An 18958-nucleotide genomic window follows, 5' to 3' on the forward strand; every position below is an offset into this window, starting at 1 on the left:
AATGACTCAATCGTTAGTGCTGAAGGAAAATGAAACTAATTCATCCAAGTCCTGGAAAAACAAATCTAAACAAACTTTACTCTATTTTACGTTTCTATTTTTTTTTAACTTTCCATTACATTCTACGGCTTTAGTTACTAGTGCAAATTAAGATTTTATCCCCAAAACATACAATAAATGATTACGTACCATTACAAATTTAACCACCCAACAGTATACGAAAGTGTTAGCTCCACGTCAACCAACTACAACAGTAAACTGACACATGAATACATCAGTAATATAATAATATAACATTCACAGGAGCTTTTTTAATTTTATTTTGTACGTTTGATATTTTAAGTACATTTCCTTAATACCAATTAAGTACTTTTATTCAGTGTGGTATATCAGTGTACATACTGAGAAAAACAGATTATTCTTCTTGATACTGGCAGTAAATGATTTTGTAAACAGAAGGAGCAAGGCCAGCTCTTAACTGGGGCTCAGCTCTAATTCAACATCATCATTTAACAAATTTCAATACAAACAATAATGTTTTGCTTTAGTTTTTACATATTTAGTCTCTCAAAGCATCGCACTAAAACACAGCTCATTGCACTGACCTGTTTGATTCTTTATGTGGTTTTGTATACATTTGCCAAATCATAATACATATTGTGCCCTGCTGTTAATTGCAGTAATAATATTCAAAATAAAATAAAAAAAACTTGCACATTTGCACATCACATTTAAATCTGTTGAGTGGACAAGTGTGGACAAAAAGAGAAAAACATGGCCTGCTGTTTTAAAGGTTTGGTTAAGTTTTGTTACTGTCTTGTATTGTCTGCTGATTTTTTCATTTCATGACTTCATTCTTACAGATATTTTGTACAACTTGTATCTATTTCCACTCTTAAAACTAAAATCATCCTGTCACTGACAAATACAGAACTTATACGGCACTGTGTTATCATTCATAGGAAGTTCAGTGAAACAGGTGCAGGTATTTCTCTCACCACAAGAGGGCAGAAGGAGCCGTGACGAGTGAACAAGCAGTTACACTAAAGGACCACATGAAGACATGAGTGCAGACAATGGTGAATTTCTTTCCTCTTTTTATCTCAACAGACTGACTGTGCTCTTTGGTGAACGATTAGCACGTTACTGAATGATACTCCAGGAAACCTGAGCACGTTTTCAGTGTTTATTTCTTTCAAGTCATCCACATAATAAATAGAAACAATTCAAACCAATTACACCAGACTGAACACAGGTGAAGTAGCTTGGCTTTGTTGGGCTGAAATGGAGCAGGCACTTAAAAAAAAAAAAAAAAAAAAAAGATTAGTGTGTATTATTTAGCAGGACTAAAGTGGGAGATTTTTAAATAAAACCATACTGCCTGCTACTGGGATGGTAACACAAGTAAAAGGAATAAGATCAGGAAACATCTAAAAGCATATAAAAATAATTCTGCTGCACACAGCTCTATTCTGCAAACACACAACACACGGATCAGCCATAAACTAAAAACCAAAACTAAAACCAGAAAGACAATCTGAGGAATCATTAACATGTTAACATGTTAAGTGTCTGAGCTTGAATGTTTTTTCTGTTAAATCATGTTCCAAAATGTTTGCATGGTGTTCACACAGACTAATCATCTTCAAACAATGATCTGCAGGTTTAGTTCATAATGTGAAACTGTTAGAACCCAGTCTGTCAGGACATGAAGCTTATTTATAACTGACCTGTTGCTGAAGTTTTTATTACTATGAATTACAAAAAAGCATACAAGCTTATGTCTTGCACTTCTTGTTTACTTATAACGCTGTTGCTCCTTTCCCACGTCATCCAGTGTCACAAATGTGAGTCCACAAAGTCTGGTATGCTGAATGTAGTTTGCAAAGACACTGATTCAGGTTGTGAAGTGATGCATGTACTGTGACAGCTTTCAAATTTTTGTTTTTCTTTTGCGCCTCTGCACAGTACTCTCACTTTACTGCCAGAGGTGGAATAACTGTAAAAACTGTACATTAAAATGTAAGTTAATTCAGCTCGTGGTCAATAACAGTCACTGAAAACGGCATTGTAAAATCAAACAATTGACCATAACCCTCCTATGTATTCAAAAATAAATGTAGTTTAAGTCAAAGGCTTGGCAACTAAAAAATCATACTAGATGTTGCTGGAATACATTTGGTCTTGCATTATTATACACACTGGATCACATATATATACACACACACACACATATTTCCAATTTTTTGCATCTGGTCCTAGACCAGTCCAGAATGTTTGAATTATTGTATTTATTTGCATTAGAGTGAGGGTTTGATGTCAGACTAGGCTTGACCTATATCCCTAACACCGGCCAACAATAGTAGACAAATCCAGTGTTAGAATAGTGAGTGTGTGAATGGACCACACTGTTTAAATTAGATTATATTGAGGTGATGAAAAGCCAGCCCTCAGTTTGGACACTCTTTTCATATATGAGGAAACACCTTGCATCATTAAAAGCTCCCTTATTTTTTTGGAACAAAGTGGTTTACAAAAATGCTCTGCCCACAAATACCATTGAACGCATCTCTGTGCCTGTACAGGTTAAAATAAAGCTCTGTCACTGAAATCTAATCAGCACAAGTAAACTAAAAATTTGTAGTTTTGTTTGACAACATCAACTCATAGTAAATAAATATGCCATTGCAAATTCGACAGCACGCAGGCAGAGGGGTGTGGGTGAAGACCGGGTCGTCTTTGGCACACGTGTGCAGTTCAGTGGTGACCCAACTTGTTTCTTTTGCACACTGACAGCACTGACGGAGGAGCTCAAAAGATGAGTTTGAGATGTTGTGCACCGTCATCTGCCAACAGCTTCGGTTTGAAAACCAATGCCTGCCCTTTTGTGAACACCTGTTGGGCATGATTTCCTCTTTATCCATGGCATCTCTGTCAACATCCATCTAGACAAACAAGTGTCAACGGCTCAGACCTCACTCACTGGCAGGTCAGCGTCATCCAGGTCCAGGGGTGGTTCAGGCATGTAGGGCTCAAAGCTGCTCCGCCGTCGCCACGGTGACTCCTCCGAGTTGGTGATGGTGGTCACAGGTGGTTCGCAGGTCACTTTGCCAGACGCGTCTCCTGCAGGGACAGGCGTGCTGGCGTGTGGCTGTGACTGGGCCGTGGCAGCAGGCTCATGAAGTGCTCGCTGTCCCACGCCAGGCTGCGAGCGTGTGCCGCACGTGACAGCAGCCCCCCACTCTGGGTAGCATGGTGGCATGGCAGATATGGGCGAGCGAGGGACGGGGGGGCCCGAGGGGCTGCGGTAGAAAGTGGAACGGCTGCCGTGTTCCTGCAGCGGAAACAGTGGATGACACAGAGAGAGCAAGAATGAGGGAAACAAGACAAGTGGGTGTTAGTAACTACAGTGACATCCTGATATGTATAGTTCATTTGAGAGGTGAGTTACAGACTTGGAATTAGCACCAACATGAGGGGCCTGACGCAGCTTGAAGGCTGTAGGTGCTGAAGAATGTAGCATTGCTAGAGAGTGGAGATGGTGGTAGTAGCAGTAGAAGAAGAAGTAGTAGTAGTAGTAGCAGAAGTAGAGGTAACGGGAGTAGTGGTAGTAGTGTCAGCAGGTTTTAGTTTTGGTAGTCTCAACAGGTTGTAGTGGAAGAGCAGAGTGTCTTAGGAAGCAGTGGTTGGTTGTTGCTCATTATTTCACAGCTTTTCATTGTCAGATTTCAATCTCTGAAACACAAAGCAGAAGCATGGGAAGAAGAAAAAAAACAGCAGAGGTAGTGAAAACAAAAAAAAGGGGGTAGCCACCGAGTAGTTGGTGAAATGTCGGTTAGAGAAAAATCCCAGACATAAAGAGAGAGACCACAATACAAATATCTCTGTCAACTTTCAGGTTCTGTATTTCCACAGTTTCTCCTACATGATGTGACCGTGACAGAGTGACATGCTGGGACTTTGCAGGCTTGTGAAATTTATGATCAGTAAAATCAATCAGTGTCACTTAAGCATCACAAGATTTAAGATTTAAAATTCCTTACACAAACATGTCAAAATATCCTGGGGGGAGCCACACGTGTAAACACATTTATGCTGAATCCAAAGGTCCAAAATCTGGCCTGTGCTGAGTTTTAGGAGCTGTTAGACAGATCACCAGATAATCTGATCACACTGATGACTTAAAAATATTTGCATGTAAATCAACAGACCACCATGAAAACCTATAGTTTGTGACTCTAGACGTGTGGATTCAGCACTGGTAAGTTCTCATTTCAAAGCTGTTAAAATGTTCAACATTTAGCACATAGAAAGTATAGGAAGTCAACATGGAAACATTATTATTGTGTATATGAGAAAGAGAGAAAAAAAACATACAGGCAGCGAACAGGAGGGAGGAGGAGAGACAAGCAGGATGTCACACATCTAAGACAGGTACACAGCTGCAGCAGACTGCAGAGATAACAGGGCATGAAGGGAAGAGAAACAGAAGGTGTGAAAGACACATGTACCCAGTAATAAAGACAGAGATAGAAACAGGCTTACGGTATTCATAGCTACGCTGGCAGCGTAGTTTAAGCAGTGTGTGTGTTCGTGCATGGATTGTTCATCAACTCATGTATATTTTTACACCGAAGCGTCATCAATAATGGTGAAGACATGTGAAAGCTGTGAAAGTGAAGCCATAAGGGAGGGAGGGAGAGAGGGAGGAGGGAGGCAGTGGCTGCAGGTCTTTCCAATAGTTAGATTGTCATATTCCAACCGTTTAGAGCGATTCTGTACCTTTACTTTACTTTTTAGCATTTGAAAGACTTGAGGTGTGCTTGACTTGAGTTGCCATGTTTGTGGTGACAGTCATCACATGCAAGAGAAGCTAAATTAAGCACACCTTGAGCCTTTCAATTCCTGACACAAGATCTTTTTATACCTGTTTTGCTGGAAACTATCTGAATGCAATGGATGTAAACTTTGAACTGAGCTTAAAGTGACAGTTCAGCAGGGGAAAAGAAAAGCAAAGGAGGAGAAGTGGATGAGAGAAGCAGTGCGGACGAGGGCGTGAAGGGAGGAGCGCTTGTTGGGTTATCACAGCCATACGTAGGGTGTGGTTGGTTCTTAGCAAAAAAAAAAAAAGAAAAAGAAAAAAATAGAGCATCAGATGTGCCGTCAGATCTGATCTGCCCTCACAATGTCTACAACCACAAAGGGCCAGCCAGTGAGTGGAAAACAGTATTAAAAAAGATGAACTTATAGTTTAAAGGGGGAATTTAGACGAGCTGACATACGTGCTGCTGCACTCCCCGATTCGGGACGTATACCTCTGTATACAGGGGTTCGACAGCCGTCTGGCCTGCCGCATCTGCAACAACACAGTGCAAAGCAGGATTAGAGCAGATGGGCCATCTGCCCACAGGGAGAGGAGGAGGTGGAGAGAATGTGACAAAGAAAGACAGAAAGGGAAAAAGAGGATACAGAGAACAGGCACAGGAGAGGAAAAAGGAGGTGAGAGAAAAACAAGCGAGAGAAAGACAGACACAGGAGGCAAGAAAGAGGGAACTGTAGAGAAACAGTCAGCGGAGACGTGTTGAGAAGGATTCCAGTCTAACCAGAAGGAACCAGCTGCGGCAGAGGACAGTGTTTCCTCTGCAGTCGGGACTACGGAACCGGTTTATTTCTGTCTTCACACCTGCCAAGTCCATCTACCTGTCTCTAAGCATGTAGGCTGCTGACTGAGATAACTAAGCAGCTCTAAGACACAGGTAGCGTACTCACACAGATTTCATGTACTGCAGGAAACTGAAAAGTGGTGATGGCATATTGGTCATCTTGTGCACTGATGACCTACTTTAGTTTAAAAAACCCCCCCCAAAAAATCAGTATAGGGACGCCCTGGGGGCTCAGGGGAAAAGGCACCAACCATGAACTGCAACATCCCCAGCTCGGGTCCAGCTGGGACCTTTGTTACACGCGATTCTCTCTCTCCCTTCATTTCCTGTCATCTATCAACTGTCAGTTGTCTAATGAAGACACAACATGGCCAAAAAAGGACTTTTAAAAAGACATCTGTATTTGTCGTTGGATGGTGGGAAAATGCAGGACAGGCTGTGCCAAACACAGCAAATACTGAAAAAATACCCTATAATAGCCTATTAAGTTCCATCATAATGAGCTTTTTTTGCCAGATCATGTCGTTTCCTCATGGCTTGGTAGCAACTGTCCCAAGGCCCTGCACCAGTCCTCGGCTCGGGAGTTGGGAAGTCCTCATGTAGACTACACAGAGCAGAATTTAGCTTCAGACTTTTCAACCACAGCTACAACAGCTGGGCTTAATGTTGTTAAACTGCAACAATAAGGGCAAGGTGATGCAGCCATACTACTGTTTCTGCATCTGTTTGACATGAAGTAAAAGGGGATTATCATTACATCTATGTAGCTTTCAGCTGGGTGAGCTGTTGTGTGAACAAGAAACTGCAAGCAACAATCAATAAATGACACAATATCAACAATATGTGTTGTGAATCTTAGTCTTAGTCTAAGATAAGTCTTATGTTAAGCACATGTAAGACAAAGTCATGCCTGAAGTCATTTCTCTTTTCCACAGGTACATGTGGGGTTTGTGACTCTATGCTGAACTGTAGTGCATGATACATACTGTGGCAGCAGACCTCCCAGGCCCCCGCTGGGCCACAATAGCCCCAGAGACAGCCTTGATCCAGCTGTGCATCTCCTCTGGACTGTCCGCCTGGTGGAAACAGTGTAAGAAAACGACAGTAAGAAAACAGAAAAGAGAAAAAGACAGAGAGGAAATGAGAATGAGGTAAGAGGTGGGAAGGGAAATATGCAAATAGGCAAGAAAGTACAGAATGTATGAACACTGCAGTACAGTAACACCTCAGAAACGTCAGAGTGTGTGAATGAGAATCAACTGTACATTCCTTTTATCATAGAAAAAGATGCACCTGTATGTAAAACGTCCTTGATGTGGTGACGACTTCAAACAGATTATCTCTCATCATAATGTCACTACAACAAAAGTGGACAACAAGTCAAATCATATTTATCTCATCTGCTGTACATCTTTATCTAAATCAGAAAAAGTAAACACCATCCTCTTTTTGTACAATGGGAAAATGCTGGGACATGTTAAATACCTCTGTTTGCACTCCTGGACTTTGTGAACTTCCTTCAGGGGAATCATTCTCAGAGGCTCCTTCTCCTAAAGTTAAGAAAATAACTTTTCATAATATTTGAAGAAGCAAAAACTAAACAACTGAAATACACAGGATAAATATTACAAATGCTTTTTATAATATATAATAGATTAAAACAAGGCTGAGTTTTTATGTTTCATAGGAATTGAAGTGAACTTTGCTAGAAGCAGTAGACTGCAAACTAAAAACCCTGAAGGTTTGTAACTTTCTTGACCTGGCTATTTGATACAGCAGACAGAGAGTCTGTGTCCTTGGGGCCTGTTGATAGCCAAATAGACAGATAAAACTGTCAAATAAGGGCAGACTCTGCCAAGTACGGGGAATGGGACGTGCAGTATTGTCCTGAGGACAGTCTGTGTGTGTGTGTGTGTGTGTGTGTGTAAGAAAAGCCAGGGGGGAACAGGGCATGATAGGACATGTGAAGTGAGGGCATTGAATTCCACAGACTGTGGATAAAACATGTTAGAAGTCAGGGCTGTGTGTTTGCTGTTACTCTGCCTCAGACTGTGGGGGTGAATCCAATCCACGTGCACCATCAATAAAAACATTCCTTGAAGGCTTCACATAACTAAATCAAAGATAATTACCAAATCAGACTTGAAGTAACTCATTGAATTTTCTTCCAGGAGGAAATATCGCCGTTTCCAGTTCCTCATCTGGGGGAAAAGATGTTCAGAGCTTTTGTTTAATTTTCTGGCAACACAAGATCTGTCAAAGTTGTCAGTTTGCCACAATAATGAAAGCAATGTTTTTTCTAGTTCCGACACAATTTACAATGTATATATATAGAGAGGGGAGAGAGGAGTCCATTAATACTTGGACATTTATAAAGTACAGATTTGTACACACTGGAGAATTTGTATTTCCTTAGGCAACCAATTTCTTTACCATTATCAAGCTGAAATCTCATCATCTCACATTCCCCAAGTCATAAGACTTAATACTCCCTCTCACATGAAGGAGCTACTTACTTTTATGGATGTCATCTTCATTATAACTGTGACATTAATCGTAAATTGTATTGTATGTCCACAGTGAGGAAAAGCCTGTCATTCTGGCCTCCACGACATACCTCATGTGAAACATCTCTTAATGACACCAGAAGGCAAAGTGAAACCACCTCAGCCCAACAGGGAACCATGAGAGTGGCAGGTACTCACCACAGCTCCTTGCTTGACGCAGTAGCCCGACTTAATGACGGTGTGCTCCTGAGCCGGCCTGCCCAGGAAGTACGGCAGCTGGCTGTGAGACCGATGCATGGCCTCACGCTCTGCTCTGTCTGCACCGTCAGCACCTTCACGCTGGGGGAAGAGTGACGACGGAAATATCGTAATTGCAAGTTCCAACAACATTTCAAAAAACAAACAAACAGATTTTCTAGAGTCTGAGTTAGACTGAGTCTATAAGTTAGACCTATATTATCTATGCAACTTCCAGGTAACAGTAGTTTTTCAGTGTTGTGTGTGACAGTAGTGTGAGGGTTATGTTTACCTGTGTCTGGGTGACGATGGGGACTCCTCCTATGATCTCTGTCTTATAGGAGACTTGTTTCTTGGTTGCCGCAACATCTGGCAAAACCTTCTGGTTCTCTGAATTCTGCTGGCCATCAGACGCCTTTGGCACCTTAGGAACACACAAACACATCAGACTTCAAAGGACTGAAGACAGTTATTCATTAAACGCATATATTAAACAGAAATAGACATTTTGTGGAATTTTGTAGTCGTATTTTTGTAGTAGGATGTAGTAGGACTTCTATGAATGCAGAAGTTGACAAGCCTTTAACACATTTTATATCCCTTTCCTTTCTGGATGGTTAAAGCTTCATGGAGAACAAAGGAAACAGTCCTTTATCCCAGTACTCAGGGTAACAATACAGCATCCTGTTAGTCATGCTCTGACTCACTCTAGTCTTGTTTCTTGACAGTCCACTCATTCATTTCTCCAGAAGAGGAAGAAATAAAAGTTCCTCCAAGTGATAAAACATGAGCCAAAAAGAACAGATGATTGCAGCTGAATCTGGGATAAACTTGTGTTTATCTGTGCACAATGTGTATGTGTTTGTCTCACAGTGATTTTAGTGGCTTTATTGAGAGCGTTGACCCAGTCCACGAGGTCCTGCTGATCATTGGCCTGCAGGAAGAACTTCCTCATCCCTGCATTGATGACTAATAGATCATAAAAAAAAAAAAAAGTGATGGGAATAGAAAGAGTGAAAGTATATTCAGACCTTTTCAGTCAGTGTGAGACCACATTCTCTTCACTACACCGTCTGATTCATTCTGTTTAATATGAATCACATGCATATGACACTACTAGTACAAAGCTGTACTGACTAACTGCGCTTGTGGCTTTTCTTGTATAGAAAATATGATGTGAATACGAGCGGCAGGAGAACAGATCCACTGCCACAGATTTCTCTGTAACTGAAAAACAACTGAGCCAAGGGACTCTCCCACACACTACCAGCAGCATTTTCTCTCCATGTGGATGATGACCCAGCTCGATTCAGCTGCCTCAGTCTGCCACCACCTACCCACTTCTGACCATGACGGGGAAGGAAAAACCCCATAGCTCCCAACCACCAAATTTTCTCGCACATTTTCACACCCATGTGAACATGAGCAAACCCCATTTTCAATCACAAAGAAATTTTTGGGTCAAATGCTGATTAGCTATGGATCAGGATTTGGGAGCTGAAAGAACTCAAGTCTCTCATTCTCTCTCTCTCTCTCTCTCTCTCTCTCTCTCTACCATAAATCCTTGAATTCTGCAGCTCAAACCGTCCTTGTGTCTCCTCTGTTTCCTTTCGACACCATGGGAATAAATTACATTAAAGCTGGACTGGTAAATCTGGCGGGGGCGAGCTGTAAAATGCACTGAGAGCTCAAACTCTGTGGCACAATGAAGATCATTCTTCCTTGTTCTTGTGCGTTTGGTCCAGCTCTTAGACACATGCAAGACCTCACGCTCTTTTTTTCAACTTCCCTGTAAATAAATCTGTCTGTCTGGTCTCATTCAGGTGATCAGCATGACTTAATCCAACTGTATTAAGCTTCTCATGTGCCCACTGTATCTCTGGGAGTGGAAAACTGCTTGGTAGTGGTGTAAGTGTAGTGGTCTCTTAGGCGCTGGGATGACAAATCAGGGAGGGGGTTATCAGATCTGACTCATAGTTACACATAATAAAACAATGTGTGCTCTTGAGAAATGCAGCCAAGCACCAAAGTTCACACAAATGCGGCACTTTTGATCTCCCTCATCACCACACATCAATCCCACACTGTAATCAGGTTCTAGTTTCTCGCTGTAAAAAGATCTGTTAGTGTGATGGCCAGTACCTAACTTCTCTAAATACTCCTTCCCCCTATGTTAAGTTGCTAGATGCAGGAAGGGGGTTGGGGGGGGGGGGTGATTTGTAGATATCAGCAAAACATGTGGCACACAAACGGCAGTTTAAAAATAACTTAATCAGAATCAGGTTCCGATTAGGATGCCGGCATCCTGTCGCAACCTCTGCAAGGCAACTGGTGCGCACACACAACCAGACACAAACACACACTGTGGTCAGCGTCTTGTTACACACTTGTATTTCCTGCTATTGAAGCAGATGGAAGAGGAGGAGCAGGGCTAGTAAACAATAACAGGGAATGGAGGTTTACTGCTACATAACCTGATGATGGTTCATATTTATGCAACATTTTTTATTCCTGTCTCAAACACACGGGGTGAGAAGAAAAGGACAAATCAAGTCAACATACATACAAAATATTTACTAGTAGGATATCAGGCGATGAAAAAATAAGGAACTCATTTTTTTGGATTTCGTTATTGAACATGCATGTGTGTTTAAATGAATAAACGAGTTTGCTTACTTGAAAAATGCAATCTATGTTTCAAATGGTGAATTTATTTAATCTAAGTTGAGAAATACTTTTAATATAATTCTCAAGTCCTGAAGTTCTTAAAGTGTCCTGCCCTCTGCCCTCTTAAAGGTAAACTGTGGACTGTTTGACCACTGGTGGCACTGTGCAGAAGTGGATAAGTAAATAGTTAAGCCAACCACAGAGAACAGTAATACTTATCAATAGTTGGTGGAGGCAACGTGCCTTAAAAGCAAGCAATGAACCAGCGTGACAGAAGAAGAAGCTGGTGTAAACAATGAAGGTTTGGAAGACAATTATAAAAACAGGACTGTTGGGAGAAATGTCTAATTGCTGATCCTCTGAATTTATTAGACCTACAAATATGACCCGAGAAAACTTATCAGGTGCCAACACAACCATCTTATTGATTAAAGTTATGAAATATGAAAGGCACAAACAAGCCTTTAATAGTTACACCTAATGAACACAAGCCCAGATCATCAACTGCTGCCATCTCCTGCATCTCTGTGTGTTGGCTAAACAGACATGTTGAACAAAGCTGCCTGGTCAATGGTGGAGAAAGTATGTTGAGAGTAGTGCTTGACCAAGTCTAGAGGGCAGACAAGGACATTCTCCCCTTAGGTTATAGTACTCAGCTCAGTCAACGTATGATAAATCACACACTCATTGCTCATGTTTGCAAAGCACTGTAGGTATTTTTAGGTTCTATACATGATGTGAATTTCTTTAAAATGATTCATGCTGTCAACCATATTGTCCAAGACCCATGTCAGTACAGAAAAACAACACTAAAAGGTTAGAGAAAATTATGTATATTTCGAGATAGATCTATATATTTCTATGACACTGCTCCTTCAGTAAACTATAAAATTAGTATTTTAATGCTAAGAATTTAATAAGACATAGCTAAGACTGTGATGATCAGTGTTTTCTTACCAAAGCAGAATTCTGCCTTAGGCCTCAGCTTGGTGGCATCGCTGACCTAGAGGAGGACAAAGCTCACAACTGTTAGCTTCCCAGTTCAACCAAATACTGTAAACTAAATCTATTTATACATAATCTTATCATGTTAGTGTCAGATAAGCTTCAGTGGTAAAAGTTCTGTGTACCTTAGAGATGTAGGTGAGCTTGAGGGAACCCACGCAGTCTGCTCCAACAGGCAGGTTCTGTCAGAAAAAGGTAAAAAGAACAAAATATGCAAAAAGAGAAAACTAAAACTGATCATTCATCATTCTATTCAGGACGGGGTCTTAGCTGTAGATTACTGACAAAAAGTGTGGTGGAGGGGTGAATTCAAGTTCTGAAAAGCGAGTCAATGTTATAGAGTAAGTACAGTATATTTTGGCTTCATTCCATGATTGTTAATTTCAGTGTCTTGCTGTGTTTCTGAAACTAGGGGATCCAGATTTAACATCATTAAAATTTAACCTTTTTCAATCTATAAAAAGAAAGGGACTTACTGAATTATTTAAAATTCCTCCTGCACTACATCATTTATGAATACTTCATGTAACAGCACACTTACAAATACAGCATCTCCAAACCAGCATGATGTACAAACCAAGGGGAGAGTTACACTGTAAAAACTGTGACACCGTGGGTCATAGAGCAGAAAATGTTGACCACTGTGCTCCCTGCAAATATCAGTGCTCACTACATGGACACAATGTTTAGAATACAAAAAACTAATCCCTGGTTTAGAGTTAAACTATGAATTCATTTTATCCTTATTCTAACCCATTTACAGCAATATCTGCTGATAGCTGAAACACAGACACACTGTTAGCAATACTCCTGTGCCTGTAATATGCACTTCCTAACTGCTGTAAACCAGGATAGCATAAGTTCTCCCATCCTTGCATGGCTGTGTGGTGGTGAAACTGCCTGTACTTTGCTTTGTGTTCAAAGTGAATGAAGACAGCCTAGCTAAAAGTGGCCTGCAGTTAGCCTACAACTGCATGAAGGCTGACCATCCACATGGATAACTCATGTTAGCTGCCAGACCGTTCCCTGTAAATTGTACAATATCACATCAACAAATTTGCCTGTGCAGTTACCTGCAGGATTTTTTCCCCCAAAACACAGCTAAGAGTTAAGCTAACGCAGCCATGTGTAATTACCTGTGGGTTGTCCATGAACCACACCAGGCTTCCCTGCTGTGTGTCCAATATGAAGTAACGGCGCAGGAACTTGCCACTGCTCTCATTCTCCTCGATGTCCAGGAAGCCGCAGATGCGGTTCTGTCGGTCCACGTAAGGCATCTCGCCGCCGGGACATTCCCTGGCCTGCTGGGGCCGGGAGTGGAGAAGAGCGGGAGAGGAGCGGGGGCAAACGGGACTGGGAAGAATTCCTGAAGGACAGAGAGAAAAGAGTGCACACAGATGGGTGTAAGGAGGGAGGGAGTAAATGAGGAATTTCTGTTGTCTTTGTGGTGAGCCTTGCTAGTGTGTCCCGCTCCCTCCTTCTCTTTCTCTCTGTATCTACTGTATCTGTGGTCTCTCTGCCACCTGGAGCTCACTAGACTACAGCCTGCATGGGGATCATGTGACAAAAACCACAACCCCGCCTTTATCCTTTTATATCAGCCTCACCCACTCTCTCTCCTTTCGTTCTCTCTGAGTCTCTCTCTTTTTCCTGTAACACACGCTACACTCTGTCACTCTCTCTTCTATCTCCTCCACCCACCCTGGTTTGCTCTCTTTCTTTCGTTCTCCCTCTTCTCTTGCCGGCCTCTCCTCTCTCACTTTCTGTGCTATCTCTTCCCAATTGCTCTCTCATCCGATTTGGCAAGCCTCTGGCCAGCCCCTTCTATCCCCTCCCTCCTGCCACAGCTGAGCACCCACTTGAGCATGGTCAAAAAAAAAAAGAAAAAAAAGAAGAAAAAAAAAAAGGGCTCAGCCGTGTTCGACACAAAGAAACAACACATACACCCTGAGGAGCTGCACAGGAGAGAATGTACAATATTTAACCTGCTGAGGTCTGACACATCCCTGAAACCTCCTGCTCACTGGAAATAAACAAAAAAGTAAATGATTGAAGTACATCTGTTTAGTCTTACGTGTGCAAACGAAAGCGTCTCAATGTCAAACCCCTGTGTGGGTGAGCACAGCGTTACTGTAGGCATATTGTCGCATTAGCCTGTTTAAGCTGCTGTCTTTTTGGACTGAGCCTAAAATATGTGAGTGAGATGAGTCTTTGGAAAGCAAAGATAAAGACGCTCTTTCTCCATGACGTTATGAGCACTGTGTGGGTGGATGGGGGCAAATCAGGGACAAAAGGCCTGGTTGTTGTGCATGGAGTCTGGGCTGGGAGCATCTCAGTTAGTCCCTGCATCTATCCGAGTCATCCCATTTGACACACAGGCACGAGAAAGGAGCCACACTGTCAGAGGCGACCATCTCAACACTACACAAGCCCTGATTGTCATGTGAGAGTGAGAGACGTCTCTGTAGAGTTTAGTGATCCTGTAAATGAGGTGTTGTGCACTAGTTCATCTGCATGCATGCTCATGCATTTCAGTGATGCAGATTAGATGTTAGAGATAGCGCTAAACAAAATCCCTACAAGGTGAACAGGCAACCATGTGTACTATGTAGACTTTTAATTGAATGACAGGTAAGTCAGTGGCCTAGTTTTTTTTTCTAGTTCATGTGGAAAAATATGTAAATCAATTACAGCAAGAGAGACACATATTTCCCTCAGGAGTTGGTAGAGACCAAAAAGGGAGCTAAAAGGGAGTGAATATTGGACTTATATTCGACAGGTGGCCAGACACACAACTCCAAAAGAATGCTAATATTTCTCCGTCGAGTAACTACTGGATGTGTTAAAAAAAAGTTCACCATAATCACCTTAAAAGGTGATGATATGTCAATGTTGTGTTTACAACAACTGTCACTGTTTCTGGAGAACAAACTATGTAATAGAGCCATGTTCATAATTATTGGCCATCAAATTCAAACATACCAATATATCTGCATTTAACTTATATCCATGTATCAATCTAACGCTGTCCTAATTCACATGGCATGGATGTTTTAAGATCAACAATTTCCCGCTGAAGCAACCCCTGTATAGATGCTAAGGCTAGTCGGACTTTGTGGACTCACACTCATGTTAGACAACACAAAGCAGGTTTACATGCACACTAGTATCACAGTTGATCATCTTATTATGCTGATTGGGAACATGAGAAACCTGGTTATTAAATATTTTCTGTATACACAATCACAGCAGTATGCAGGTTTTTCTGATCGCCAGTCAGTGTAGGCAAGTGTTTGAATCCTGCACATCCAAACAATCTGTGTCACTACTCTACTGGCTTAGTTGCACCAGTAGTTAGCAATGAACCCGGTTTGGTTTCCAGCTGCTATGACATTTTACATTTACCACTGTGCTAGATTTTGCTCTCCATCTTATCATTAGTAATGAATAAAGAGATTCACAATAAGGTTTATCCTCTGCACAGCCTGATCAATACTGGATTATTTAGAATGATATGGATATTTGGAAGTTTAAAAAAAATCTGAACAACAATCTTGATACGGGTCTCATATCTGTTTTATGTCTGAGCAGGACATTTTACAGTCGAAAAATCAACTGGTCAGTGCTCTCTGGAGGACAAACTATGTAACAGTGTCACAGTTTCTAAATTATCTCAAACCTAGTCGTCTTATCAGTATATCTGCAGCAAGGTAACATTGACAATATATCAGCCTGTCCAATTTATCAGCCTAACTCTAATCCTCTGCATTACCAGTGTCAGACTTAAGTGAATACATCATCATTAGATTTTTTATCATCTTTTTTTTTTCATTTTACAGTCTTATTACTTGTTTAATCCATCCATTGGGCTGATGGCTATGATAGGATGATAAGAAAACATAAGGTGTTTGTACGATGTGTTAGCATAATTGGATTTCTGAAGCCAGGATATTGGGTTTACGTGTGCAAACATAACTGTGGTATTTAAAAACAGACAATTACCAGGATACTAGTGTACATGAACAAATGAAAATCATTCTGTCTGGGCTCACAAATGGGAGAACAGATCAGGGCTTCCTGTGTAATACATTTGAGACCATATAAAGACTGGGTTACAGTGAATGAGGGAAAGCAAAAGGTGTACACTCACAAAATAAATGAAAACATGCAAAGTGAGAACCAGAAGACTGCACAGAGGAGCAAGTTTAAAGGTCCAACTCTGAAGAAGGTCAGATGAGCCTGTATGATATACGTTGACTTCTTTCTAGGTCAAACATTTCCCCGTGGTATACTCACTCTTTACATTTGTTGGAAGGCTTTGTCCACCATCACATGGCAACCAACTGGTCACACAGGACAAGTCATAAAACGAGAGTAAGCCAACAGCTGGATAGCCCAGTAGAGGGTCATTGTTTTCCTTTCATGATCTTACACCACTGCCATACAATTGAAAGTAACACAACAGCTGGAGACAGTAACTGTGCCTGCGTACCTCTTCTCACCACACATGAACTACACAGTAAATCACTAATCTAGGTGTCGAGAACATGGAGATAAACTCCCAGGGGGCAAAAAAATTTGCTACTGGGCGCCTGTTGAACCCCACTATCCATGGCTGTGTGCCTTACACAGAAACCAAACACTACACTAGAGATTAAATAGCTGATTAGACAGAAATGAATTGGCAACAATTCTGATAATTGATTAACTGTTTAAGTACATTTGTTAAGTAAAAATGCCAAAACAAATCTCTGGTAACAGATTTTCAAATGTTAATATTTTCTAGTCTCAGTTTTCCAGAACAGTAAACTCAACATCTTGTGTTGACTGTTGGTTAACTTGGGCTTCAGGGAATAATGATGGGCATTTTTCACTATTTTCTGACATTTTATCCAGCGAACAATCAGTTGATTGTTACAGAAAATAACTGTCAGATCTACTGATAGTGAAATCCAATCCAGCCTCGCTCGTCTTTTTCCTGTGTTAACCACTTGACAGAGAGAAAAAATATAGCAATATGATAAAACACAACTTTTCAATTAATCTAATTGTGTAGACCCATAACACATGGACTAAACCTGGGAGTGGAGGGGGGGTCTGAGGCCCCTGTGCAGTTGGCCATTCTGCCCGTTGGTGATTCAGCCTTGTTCAAGCAGATCTGATGTTTAACATTGGCTTTCAGAAAGACTAATGCAATAAATCATCTATAAGAACAAACACTGAAGTACAGAGGAACAAGGGCAGTAAAGAGAACGGCTTGGGGCTGAATTGGCTGCTCACGGGTCAAAGGTGGGACAGGTCATTCCAGTTCAGCAGAAAAGAGTCATTTCTGGTCAGGGTCTGAAAGCAGCACATAAGACCAGCAGGTTTGACAGGCTGGGTCCCATTTACCACAGCAATATGCTAGTGTGGGTTTTTTTTTTTTATCTCCATAGCAGGACAAAATGAAGATGCACACTTGCTAATTGCTAACTTGTAACACCGACTCCGCCACGAGTCACTAAAACAAACGACATAGCCAACAAGCTTTCTGAACTTCACGCAGGATAACACAGAAATAACTTCACATTACCACAACACGCTGACAACATTTGTGTTAGCAGCATCAGTAACTCTGGCTCGCTGGCCTGAAGTTAACTGGGAGACATGGCTCAGGTTAGCCAGCTTTTTAGCAATTAAGGCTACTCGACAACACATCATAATATTAATTTACCAAAAACTAGAAACTGTCATTCCTGTATGTTTGGACCTTTACTAGCTAACTGCATCTGCCGTTCTGACAAACAACTTTTGTCACACACGTTAACCCAACGTTAACCTAGCTAACATTAGCGACTCGTCTTAGCCACCCTCGAGAAATTTATCCGCCAACTTTGACTGTACGAAACAACACGGCTACGTTTATTAGCGTGAACTAGTTTCGTTTAACGTCCCGGGTCAGCTTACCCGAGTCTTCCCTTCTGTGGCTGCTGAAGTCAAGGTCCGTTGGTGTCGGTGGTGTCGGGTCTGTGTGCTCTGCCTCAGCCCATCTCCACTGATCCACGACAGAGAGCTCCACTGCTGCTACTGCACAGATCGTCTATCATGAAGATGATCACGGTGTGGTTTAAAAAAAAAAAAAAGGAAAAAGGAAAAAAAGAAAAGTAGTCTACCCCCTTTGTGATATCACAAGCTTGAATTCATACAAGTAACAATGTAGCTATTCCAAACTTTATAGACAAAAAAGTAATTAAAAGATAAAATAAGTACTTTTAATAAGATAGATAGATAGATAGATAGATAGATAGATAGATAGATAGATAGATAGATAGATAGATAGATGCTATGTGCTGAATATACTCTGTACATGATAGTAATATATTATAATACACTGTACATTAGTGCAAGTTAGGTAGATATTCCTACAGCTGTACAGTAAGGTGCAGGATTGTATTGTCCATGCATGTTAAACAGAATTAATAGTACTCTGAATAGGCACTATGTGTGATGTATGGCTAATTTAGACATTGTTTATACATATGGCAACATAATATAAACACAGCGCTGGGAAGATTATCAGATTATTACATTAACAGATTATCAACTGCAATGTTCAACCTTACACACAGATGGACAAGCTTGTTCTACTGCTAAGGATTAAGGACCCTCTCCACTATAAAGGGCACAAACCAATGACAGGAGGGTATTAGAACATCCACATAAAAGGACTTAATAAATCTTTATCACAGATAATATTCTGCACACCACTCAATATGTCACTTTACATAACCGGCCTAGTGAAAACAAAACAAGGATTTTGTTGCTATGGGTAGTGTGGTTGCAAGCTATATGACAAACAAGCCCAATATTTAGTTTGGATGAAACCTGTTAGCCTATATT

At 41.1% G+C, this 18958-nt stretch overlaps 1 protein-coding gene across 8 annotated transcripts; it reads right to left on the reverse strand.

The window, feature by feature from the left end:
* Nucleotides 1-296: 296 nt before the first annotated feature.
* LOC111235189 (pleckstrin homology domain-containing family A member 1-like) lies at nt 297-18147 on the reverse strand. Of its 8 annotated transcripts, none has more exons than XR_002665667.1 (15): nt 18026-18147; nt 13216-13445; nt 12205-12261; nt 12032-12077; nt 9279-9376; nt 8700-8831; nt 8369-8509; nt 7796-7864; nt 7149-7213; nt 6957-7020; nt 6650-6739; nt 5283-5356; nt 4378-4452; nt 3456-3735; nt 3244-3334 (listed from the first exon to the last, which is right to left on the reverse strand). XR_002665667.1 is itself a non-coding variant. In XM_022763531.1 (14 exons), exons 2-14 carry the CDS (start codon nt 13354-13356, stop codon nt 3103-3105), a joined length of 1284 nt encoding a protein of 427 aa, XP_022619252.1. In that variant the 5' UTR covers nt 13357-13445; nt 18026-18147; the 3' UTR covers nt 3017-3102. The 8 variants fall into 8 exon arrangements, 4 of the variants coding, with proteins under 4 accessions (XP_022619251.1, XP_022619252.1, XP_022619253.1 ...); XR_002665668.1 differs by having other exon boundaries at nt 3259-3334; nt 3473-3735; XM_022763531.1 differs by lacking the exon at nt 3456-3735 and having other exon boundaries at nt 3017-3334.
* Nucleotides 18148-18958: the final 811 nt, after the last annotated feature.

Source organism: Seriola dumerili, unplaced genomic scaffold, assembly GCF_002260705.1.
Source record: "Seriola dumerili isolate Sdu_G_001 unplaced genomic scaffold, Sdu_1.0 BDQW01000478.1, whole genome shotgun sequence".
Taxonomy (NCBI): domain Eukaryota; kingdom Metazoa; phylum Chordata; class Actinopteri; order Carangiformes; family Carangidae; genus Seriola; species Seriola dumerili.

Bases quoted from the DNA above. Each gene is read 5' to 3' on its own strand.
- LOC111235189 (XM_022763530.1), bottom strand. From the start codon at position 13,356: ATGCCTTACGTGGACCGACAGAACCGCATCTGCGGCTTCCTGGACATC. The intron at 12,078-12,204 runs GTACACAGAACT...GTCCTCCTCTAG, and splicing joins AGCTCACCTACATCTCTAAG to GTCAGCGATGCCACCAAGCT. The intron at 7,865-8,368 runs GTGAGTACCTGC...CTTTTCCCCCAG, and splicing joins GCGTCAAGCAAGGAGCTGTG to ATGAGGAACTGGAAACGGCG.